The sequence below is a fragment of the Pseudochaenichthys georgianus genome, unplaced genomic scaffold (genome assembly GCF_902827115.2).
Source record: "Pseudochaenichthys georgianus unplaced genomic scaffold, fPseGeo1.2 scaffold_947_arrow_ctg1, whole genome shotgun sequence".
Lineage (NCBI taxonomy): Eukaryota > Metazoa > Chordata > Actinopteri > Perciformes > Channichthyidae > Pseudochaenichthys > Pseudochaenichthys georgianus.
The window spans coordinates 40,001-50,940 of NW_027263472.1; the positions used below are offsets into that span (position 1 = coordinate 40,001).

The 10,940-nt window shown below is 39.2% G+C and overlaps 1 protein-coding gene and 1 long non-coding RNA gene across 4 annotated transcripts in view; one reads left to right on the forward strand and one right to left on the reverse strand.

Annotated features, from left to right (window-relative positions):
- casp2 (caspase 2, apoptosis-related cysteine peptidase) overlaps positions 1-4,212 on the reverse strand; it is a 21,799-nt gene extending 17,587 nt beyond the window's left edge. The window contains exons 1-5 of one of the 3 annotated variants that reach the window (XM_071202788.1): positions 4,089-4,212; positions 2,508-2,670; positions 1,403-1,573; positions 1,240-1,311; positions 889-1,098 (exon numbers count right to left, since the gene is read on the reverse strand). In XM_071202788.1, coding sequence (XP_071058889.1) covers positions 889-1,098; positions 1,240-1,311; positions 1,403-1,573; positions 2,508-2,657 — 603 coding nt within the window. In that variant the 5' untranslated portion in view covers positions 2,658-2,670; positions 4,089-4,212. The remainder of the gene's footprint in view (positions 1-888; positions 1,099-1,239; positions 1,312-1,402; positions 1,574-2,507; positions 2,671-4,088) is intronic. The other 2 variants (XM_034080206.1, XM_034080208.1) reach the window with 2 other exon arrangements.
- Positions 4,213-6,430: 2,218 nt separating this feature from the next.
- On the forward strand, positions 6,431-9,594 carry LOC139433681 (uncharacterized). The gene is made up of 3 exons (XR_011643072.1): positions 6,431-6,632; positions 7,400-7,611; positions 8,450-9,594. It is a non-coding gene; the product is annotated as an uncharacterized lncRNA (long non-coding RNA).
- Positions 9,595-10,940: the final 1,346 nt, after the last annotated feature.

A 10,940-nucleotide genomic window follows, 5' to 3' on the forward strand; every position in this document is an offset into this window, starting at 1 on the left:
CAACAAACACATTACTCTCTCAGCGGTGCCACTGAACATGGCTTATTTGAACATGGAGCAGGAAAATAAGGTCTGATCTAAAACAAATCCAATAGTAGGCTTACTAGCTTCTCCACGCTAAAGCAACTCAAATCTCTCACCAGCTAAACACCTCGACGGTTAAATGCCATTTTACGTTTCGTTACTATACGATACAGTATTTAGTATCATTATAGTATTACTATTTCGGCGATTAGATAAAATATAAATTATATTTGATGCAACTTTAGTTACATTTCCATGATTTTCCAGGTTTTTAATGACCATAAGAACCCTGTTGAGTGCAGTGTGCAAATACAGCTGTCACACACACACACACACACACACACACACACACACACACACACACACACACACACACACACACACACACACACACACACACACACACACACACACACACACACACACACACACACACACACACACACACACACACACACACACACACACACACACACACACACACACACACACAGTCTTGTTCAACCCAGTGTGAACTAGCTCTCACATACACCCATCTGCTGCAGCACCTGGGCTGACACTGTACACACCTTAACATTACACTTATTGATTATACTCCATTCTTTTATAAAACAGGACGGATACACCACTACACTGCATTACAGTAGAGTGATTCACAATCTCATTGTGTAAACATGTTTAACGGTACAACATCTTAGCCATATTGAGGTATTTAGTCAGGAATATTGTTAGATATGATCCATTATGCCTAGCGCTATAATGAAGGATGCTACTCTTCTCTGTGGCAGCAGTGATTGCTTGTTGCGGTCATGGTCACCTGCACTCCTGAATTAAATCTCCTCCTGCCCGCCGCGGTCTGACTACCTCATCATCTGGTTGTTGTCTGACACAAGAAGGATGTGGTTTGTGATTCTCACATCTGTCTGCTCCTCTCTTCCTCTCTTCCTCGTCCTCTGTGAGCTCCTCTCTTCCTCTCTTCCTCGTCCTCTGTGAGCTCCTGTCTTCCTCCCTGCCTGGAGACTCTGAGGGCAGGCAGCTATCCGCGGCTCGCACTGGGCTTTCTCTAACTGTTAGCTGACAAATGTGAAATCTCAGTAAAAAAAAAAGACAGATTTTTAATGACATAAAGTTCTCTAGGCTTTAGCTTCTTTTGAAAATACTAAGAGTGACACATGACTGCAAGGATCCTAGTCACAAGTTTATAAGCACACTGACCACCTCTTTCTTCTTTTCAGACACGACTAGTCGCACTGCACTTCCCTCTGGCTCTTCCTCAGGCTGAATAACCTGTGAGCAGAAAGCAGTGTAGAAACTGCACTGCACTTCTCTTCTCTCAGTATATTTGAGCTTTAGGCTGTTTGATGAAGTGCACACTCACCTTTACAGATGTCTCCTTGCTATATTGTTCTGTTGATTGTCTGATCAGGTCATACAGGTGCTGCTGCTCAGTTTCCTGCAGCGCTGAGCAGAAGCCGCTGAAGGCTCTGGGCCCTCGCTTCGGCAGGAGAAGGAGCAAACGAAAGCTTCGCTTGTGAGATGTTTGCTCGGCCTACAGCAGAGGAGACAGACCAGAAAACATAACAATCACAAACGATGAAAACACTGTAACGCTGGGGGTTTAGAGGGGGCATCAAACCACTATAACAAGCCACGGAGAAAGCAATGTATTTAGGCTTTCCCTTAAGCAGATGTATCTTAAAATTAAGTTGCAGGTAAGCCGAAGGTGACTGATCCAATTGACTCCAGGGGAAGGCTATTCAAGCAGTGTATTTCAATCATGGAAAAGGCCCTTTGCTGCTGAGCTGAAAGAACGTTTATTACCATTGAAAAGATGCTGTAATTAGTGCCAAGTATTTATTTTAGATGACTATTAACCTACAATGTATTGCCTAAAGACACAAGAAAACAGAAAAATTGTCTATAAGTGCAAACTAGCACAGTAAGAAAATAGAAAATCACACAATCTTGAGATTAATAAATTCGGAATTACATTTGAAATACCCAGTGCTATCAAAAGGTAAATTAAACAGGCTCAAAGTCATATGAATTTGGCTTCAAAATAAAAATAAATTACATAGATTCACCTGTTGACAGATAGACAGCTTATAGCATACATAATAATAATAATTATAATAATAATAATAATCATACATCAGGGTATTTTTTAAGTACAAATGTAATGACTTTTAAGAGCTTTTTAAGACCTCAAAAAGGAAAAGATAATACCAATACAAAAAAAACGATGAACTAGACAACAGTGTGAACCGTTACTGAGTTTTATGGCATTTGAATAACGGGAGATATTCAGTGCACATTACCCAACATGACTGCCTTCACATTAACCAATGTGACCAATGCCCCCCCCCCCTGCACACTCATTAATTCTGCCCCAGATAACTCTCAATAACTCCCCTCCTACAATTCCAGACCTTTTAAGACTTGCCAAGGATCCGCAGGGACCCTGTATATCAGAGTCCACATACCATGATGCCCTCGGCCATGCTCTCAGTCAGGATGCTGTCCGCCTGTAGGAGCTGAATGAGCAGCTCGTCCACCACCAGCTGTTTGCAGAGGACAGCAGTGTTTCTCTGCAGAGCCCGTCTGTCCTGCTCCTGCATGCCGCACTCCAACATACTGCCCAGTAGACTAGAGACAAGACAGGCAACGCAACACATGAGCCTCCATGTACTGTAGCGGTCAGACTGTATAACCACCCTGGCCCCTGGTAGACCCCTACACAATACAGACACTCTTGTGCAATGAACCTGCAATGTGCATATAGACAATTCTCCTTGCAATACTGTGCAATAATCACCGTTACATTATTATAAATGTCCGCATTTTTTTTTTAGAATGTCTCAAAACATAGTATCTATGTGACTAAGTTATTTAAGTGACATAGGTCAAGCTCCTAGGTGGAAAAAGTACTCAGATCTTGTACTTGAGTAAAAGTAGAAGTACCACAGTGTAGTAATACTTTGTTACAGTAAAAGTCCTGCATTAAAAATGTTAACTCAAGTAAAAGTAGAAAAGTTTGGGCATCATAATATACTTAAAGTACAAAAAGTAAAAGTATTTGTATGCAGATTGTTCAATTTCAGAATAATATATATGATACGTTTTATAATGATTGATCATTAAAGTCTGATTTAACACTTGATTATATTTCACATCATTAATCCAGATATGTAAAGTAACTAAAAGTATTAAATACATTTAATGGAGTAAAAGTACAACATTAAACTCTGAATTGTAGTGGAGTAGAAGTACAGAACATTTAAATACTCAAGTAAAGTACAAGCACCTTCAAATTGTACTGACAGTACTTGAGTAGATGTACTTAGTGTCTTTACACCACTGATTTTTAGCCATGGATTTGTACTTAATTGTCTTTATTTATATTATATTATGACTAATGTGTGTATTTTGTCTTCTCCACATTCAATAAGCTTATTCTTTATTATCGCATGCCTTTTTTTAAACCTGCTATGCCAATGTTTTGCTTTGATGCTGTACATTTCCCAGCTGTGGGACTAATAGAGGATTTCTGATTCAGAAAAACGTGACACGGAATGTAAACAACTCCAACGTCTTACTACAGCACTAGTGTGTGTTCCTCTCTGTATTTATTCAGATAGCGACGAGATACTATCGGTGCACATTTCACTGTCGCTTGGATTTCTTAATCGGACATTTCGCTAAATAATTATACATAAAACTTCGGTGATCGTCCAAGTACAAAATACTTATCAATCACTTATCATTTACTATAAAATAAAAATAAAGCCAAAGATGCTAGCTAGACGATGCTAAGATATAAAAGGTACAGGTAACTTAATAGTTGACAACAATAATTAGCAAATCTGACATCTTAATAAAGTAAGCTTAACAAAATGTCACGATGTATTGTAAGAGACTGTAATGTTGTTTTTTTTTTATTGATAGTTAAAACGTGATGGCTAATAATTACAAATGCTAACTAGCTAGCTAGCTAACTTCGGACCTCCCCTTTTTTCTTGCATTAAAGTGAGCAATATGTAATTCCTTTCAAACCCACGACTTACCGTTCTTCTGTGTCTGCAACAGAATATAAAAAATGCCAAAGAAATGTCGAAGAGTTTAAAAACTACCTCAACATCCCGTTTTTAACTCTACTTCACACACCAACTTCCGACGGGTGCTGCATGAAAAGGGGCGTGGCTTCTAGGGTACATGTTTTGGCTTAGGACCAATGAGAGCAGACTATAGTTTGAGTGACGTGTCCAGTATCCAATCACCAGGCTTCTTACAGATTGGTGCCACCCAGATTGGTGTCACCCACAAGGAGTTCACAAGTGGGGCGACAAGGGGCATTTTGAATTTGAATCTGTTATCTGTAAATAAATAGCCAATTGATAAGGAGCTCGTTGAAGATAGACACAAACATTTGACTAATGGGAAGTCATTTATCTCCAAGATGATGGACTATTATTGGCTGTAAACAAAGGGAATGGGATTCAAAGTAAAAAGATGTCCACTAATATAGCGTGACAGCAGCTCTGAATATTGAAAACAAAACGTCAATACTTTGTTTAGATGTACTTTGCTCCAGTATTTATGCTGTTTTATACTTCTAATCCAGATAAACTCTGTATTTGTAACTCCACTATTTCACAAATATATTGTTTGTTCACTGTGACAATATTGATCCAACTCAAAGTATCAGCTATAATAATTCAGCAATATATCATAATACTGTATGACGCGGAGAGAGCAGGGATTTATTCTTTTAAACTATTTTGTATTTGTTTGAATGTAAAATGTACAGTTATACAATTATTCTGTGCTTAATGTGTTATTATCTGCAAAACGTTCATCCTCTCAATTTAAAGCACATGCAGACTCAGGATTAACAAATGCAAACTTTTTTCTGAAGGGTGAATTAAGGTCAAATACTTCAACCCACTTAAGCACTGTGTGCTAAGACACAGAAACACTTTACAAACCAATTGAAATTCATCATTTTTAGATGAAAGCTATTTACAAATTCCCCTTGTGTCAAAGAGATGTAAGGCTGAAATTGGCCATGTTTATGATGTGCAAATACGTTTGTTTTATTGTCATCAACTGCACGGTAGGCCTATGGGTAGAACATGCACAGATGCATGCAATGTACAGTAGTTAGAAAATGTTTTACAAAGAATATGGAGCCCTCTTGTGGTATATTAACGGCCGCCCAAGTATATTTCGCGACCCATTTAGGTTTGTTTTTTTTTAATAATTTTTTAATAATTTTTTTTTTTTATAATTTTTTTTTGTATTCGTCTGTGACCACGACGCCATCTGCGATCGATTAACTTGTGGACAATGATCCCTCGCTCCCTTGCACTGATCTCGCCTCCTTCTGGCCTGTTAAGTGGCCTGCCTCACACAGGGTGACTGGCTGTCCACATGCTGTGGCCTGCCGACATGGTCACTGTCATACAGATCATAAATCAAAGCCCTTGATTGGTCTCTGTGTGTCATTCAAGCTCGGGATAACCTCAGCTCAGGTGAGGTAAAGGACTCTCTGAGTGTTTAGATAGTTAACTTAGTCTAAGTTCTCAGTGGGTCTCAAACGGTGTGGTCACCAGTTATGTAAACACATATTAAGGTGAAAAAAGGCAAGATACACTTTTAAAACTTGTTGAGAGAAAACTAGTCTTTGCTGCTGCCTCAAAGAGGAGGAGAGGAGGGAGACAGGAGAGGCTGATTCAGGAGCACAGACACACTCACAACTATAAATGAACCAAACATAAATTAATAAACAAGTTTCAGTGTTTTTTTCATATTGGAAATGGTATGTTATTGGTTATGGCCATGATTTTATGATTATTGAAATGTATACAGTTCTGTTTAATATAGGTGTTTCCATAGATCTAGTCTCTATATGTTCCCCTCAAAATGCACCAGATTGATGCATTTAACTCTAAAATAAAATCTTACCGGGGGGGGGGGGGGCATGCCCCTGGACCCCCATAGAGGATTTGAGGTCGACCCCCACTAAAAATCACATGGATAGGTTCCTAAATACATTTATAAATACATTTTTTTTTTTAAATAGTAACCCATTTCCATATGTTCATGTATGGAACATACCCCCCCCCCCCCCCGCTACCACCACTACCGCTATTTGGGATATGTGAGAAACAGATCTGTGGGAAACACTGGCAGTTAATGGACCAGCACCAGAGGTGTTCCCATACACACAGACTTTGGAGCTGTTCTTCATGAAATCCCAGAAGGATGAAGTGCTCTGACAAACAGTGCCATCTTTGCGCAAAATGATTATACAGGAATGAAAAGTCAATAAATAAACATGTTGTTAAAACTTTTTTTTTTTTTTCGGGCCGAAAGAAGGCTGTCCCAATTCAAAAGAAGACGAGACTCCTCTGAATGCGGCCCACGAATGCAGCCTACTTTTCCCCAATTTGAAGGATACATCTGATGTACACTCCGCGGCCTACCATATCCCAGGGTGCAATGCGCGCAGGGAAGAGGGAGTTTTTTTCAAATGAAATGGCTTCCGGTCTCCCCAGCAGAGTGGATTTAAAAGCAGCAGCGAGCGGAGGAATCACTAATAAATCTGAGTATTGGGTTTTAACTTACTTTAAATTAACTGACGTCACCCACGTCAAACCCAAGGGGCATTAAAACTTACATTTTCGTTAAATAATACGGATACATATGTGACGCTAACTAGCTAGCTGGACGTACTGCACTGTTGTTTACACTTATTTTTTAATTCAATTCAGAAGTTTACTAAAGTCATACAGAGATCTTGGCTCTGTTATAGATAAGTTATACTTTATATTACATAAATAGACCAAAGTGAAAACATTTAGACCGATATAGCCTACAGTACGGTGGGATTTATAAAACGCTACCCTGACGTGTAGCTGCTGTTAGCTTTATTTATTTTTCTGACATGTTCCAATTTTGTACTGTTTATTAAACTTTAGGACAACATTACAACCTTTTTATTCAGCTCATGCTACTTTGAGGTACGGCCAAAAAAAAAGCCTATTTTCAATATTTCCACCAGATTTGATCATCTTTTATTTAGGTTAAAGTGTATTTAATTTATCCTGATCCCATAATAAGACAATCACAAATAGACCGCAGCCTTTAGCTTGATGTTAGTTTGTGCTGTCAAAGGGATGCACGTGGGACTGTCATTTAATCTCTTAGTCTTTAGTTTTAAAAAAACCATAACAGTACATCATTTTAAATTATCCTTTAGGGATTGTTTGTATGAAATGCTGAGAGTTACATTTTGCAATAATACTTCTGCAACCCTGTGTCTAATATGATTAATTCACTTTTTTATTTTTCTCTTGTTTTTCTCTGTAATTAGGAAAATTCTGGAGAAATGGATCTGCTGGAGAAGGACCCCTAATCTGAAAAGTGCACAGCGGATCATCAGGACAGAGCTCCATCCACCTGGACCCCCGAGATGCTGGAGAAGGACCCCTAACCCCAGCGGATCATCAGGACAGAGCTCCATCCACCTGGACCCCCGAGGTGCTGGAGAAGGACCCCTAACCCCAGCGGATCATAAAAATTCAGGTTCAGGTTATTTATTTGTACCCGTAGGTAGATTCTGTTTGCAGAGAAAAATACAAGGGTTCCATCCTGACACTAACAACAAACACAAACAACAGACACATCTCTAATAAAGGACTTGTAAAAGTACAAGTATACCCTGCTCAACCAAATCTCAAAAATATTTAAAAAACATTTTAAGAAGGAAAACACTAGTACAAACATGGACATTCAAAATTCACAATTCAAAATTAAATAAATAAATAAAAATAGGCATCTGTGTGACGCTCCTATGATGTGTTAATGTGTGCAATAGCTGCTGGGATAAAACTGTTTTTATACCGCTTCGTTCTACTCCTTGGGACAAGTAACCTCCGGCCCGAAGGAAGAAGCTTGAATTCTGAGTGCAGAGGGTGCGAGTCATCGTCTAATATGGAGCTGGATAACCGCTGTAACTGCCTGAGGTACAGGGTCTCCAGGTTTAGCTGTGGCTCACCAATCAGCCTGCTGGACCACTTTATGATCTGACTCAGAGAGTTTCTGCTCTTCAAAGTCAGGTTACCAAACCATGACATTAGTGAAAAAGACAGAATTGACTCGATAAAAGCACGATAAAACATTATCATCATGGTTTTGTCAATGTTAAAATAGGACAGTTTCTAAGACAATACAAACGCTGGTGCCCCCTTTTGCACACAGCTTCACAGTTTGGATCAGAGCTCAATTTTGAGTCAATAATTGTCCCGAGATATTTGTATGATTGCACAAATTCTACATTCTGATTCTGGATTGTTAAGACTTCATGTATGTGGGGATGTCTTCTAAAATCAATGATCATGTCCTTGGTTTTGCTTATGTTCAGTTGCAGATAGGACTCCTCACACCACCTGACAAAGTCGTCAACGACAGGGCCGTGGCTGGTCTCATTGTCCTGGAGCCTACTAACAATTACAGAGTCATCAGCATACTTTAAAATAGTCCTATTTTCCCACCTACTTTGACACATATTAGTGTAAAGTATAAATAATAGTGGTGAAAGGACACATCCTTGTGGGGAGCCAGTGGAGGAGCTGACTTGATCAGATAAGGTCCCATTCACCCTCACTCTTTGTGTCCTATTGGTTAAAAAATCAAGAATCCAGCCCATATGATTATTGCTTATTTCAAATTGTTCTAAAAGTCTGCCAATTAGAATATGAGGTTGAATTGTGTTAAAAGCAGATGAAAAATCAACAAATAAAAGTCTAGCATGAGATCCAATTCCCTCCAAGTGTTTAAAGAGTAAGTTAAATAAGGTGACCGTGGCATCCTCCACTCCTCTGTGTGGCCTGTAAGCAAACTGCATGGGATCGAGTGCATGCTCCGTCTTCCTTAAGATTTCTGCTCTGACTAGTTTTTCCAATGTCTTCATTAGAATTGATGTAAGTGCAACTGGTCTAAAATCGTTAAGAGTTTTGGGGCCTCTGGATTTGGGAACAGGGACTACCACAGCATCCTTCCAAACCTTTGGCACATGCTGTGTCTGTAAAGACATATTAAAAATGTAGTGGAACACAGGGCTAAGTTCTTTTGCGCAAAGTTTAAGTAAACGACCGCAGATGTTGTCAGGTCCATGACTCTTATTTATTTTTACTAAACGAAAGGCCTTTTCCACTTCCCTCTGATCTATGTTAAAATGCTTATCGTCTTCAAGTTTAAGCTTCAGTTCAGATATATTATTACTGAAATCAAATGTGTCAAATCGAGAAAAATCAGGACAGAGCTCCATCCACATGGACCCCCGTGGTGCTGGAGAAAGCTAAGCGGCGATCAGGAGCATCCTCCACCCAGACCTCTGCTTACTGCCGTCCTACAGACTTGTGTCTTACTTTCAGAATTTGATTTTGTATGTGTCCTTTCTTTTAATAGATATCTAACGATTATAGCTTGAGTCTGTCTGATTCCCCAAACAGCTGCTTCTATATACTTGCTGCACATATAATACAAATAAACAACTCCATAAACACACTTCTGCTGATATTTGTGTTACTGCTGGTGATGTTAAATAACATGATTGATTTCCTCTGTCTCAATGATGAAAGTTATAATAAGAGAAGACATGAAGCTGCAGAGAGAGGATGGATATATTCTTACCTCTACTTTGTGATAAGATGAAAATACAATATTAAGTTGTAATTGTTAAACACATTGTTCATTTCATTTACTGAGGTTTTAAAGATTATTTACATAAGCAGTGGAATAATAGGGTATCTCTAGGTCATTAAACTGTCTTCAGTTTAATTTTATTAATACAAGAAATAGGTCATAGAAAATGTTTAATTGTGTGTTTCAGCAGAGCGGGGGGGGGGGGGGGCACGGTGCTGCTGGACCTGGAGATGCTGACCTGGGGTCAGTGGGACATCATCTGGGCAGGTTTAGGGGAAGAAGGAGAATATAAACTGTTATAATCACAGCTATTAAGATTAGAACACTACTATTGTTGACAATCAATCTATACAACATGCTTTCGTTCATTTAAAAAACACATTGTTTTATTAGTACAGAAAAATTAAGACTTATTTTAAATATGAAATAATATGATTAAATTACATCAGCTATATATAATTTACTTGTTAACTTACGAATGTAACATTACTGGGGGCTAAAGGAACAGCTTCATCTTATTTACCTGGCCATGGTCCTCTTTAATTCATCGCCGACGGTGATCTCCAAAAAATGTAAAAAGTAAAGTTTCTGGATCCTTTTCAGCTGAGTTAGCTTGTAAGCTAATTTGCTAGCAGGCCGAACAGCGCGTATCACGTGACGTAAATACGAAGCGCTCCGTAGGCTCAGTCTCATTTTGTAGGCCGCTCGGTCCAGCCTACCCGGTCTACGTGGGCTGGGTCCTCCGTGGACCGCGTAGGCTGCGCACTCCGAAGGGTGCAGCCGCTGAATTGGGACACAGCCAGTGTCTCAAACAAGCCTACTCTCTCGTCTTATTACTTTAAGCATTTTCTTATTAATTTATGCCAACCTCCCCCCACCAATGCAATACCAGCCGCTCAATGCGCAGTGCAGATTCGGTAATTAATAAATAAGAAGCATTCATTCACAAACTAAATCAGGAGACCTTTAAAGTTTTACGTTCACATCAAAGTATCAGTATGCGTTGTGTTGATAATGGACGAGACCCGCCGAGTCAGCGTAAAGTTGAGACGATCTCTGTTTAATGTCTGAATCTGATAACAGATAAAATGATCAGTTGTACATACATTTCCCTCAGTGACTCCTCTCATTGCTTGGAACGTTTACAAAAAGGGAAGAGGAAACGTGAGGGACACAATATATACAAAAAGTAAAATCACAAAGAAAGG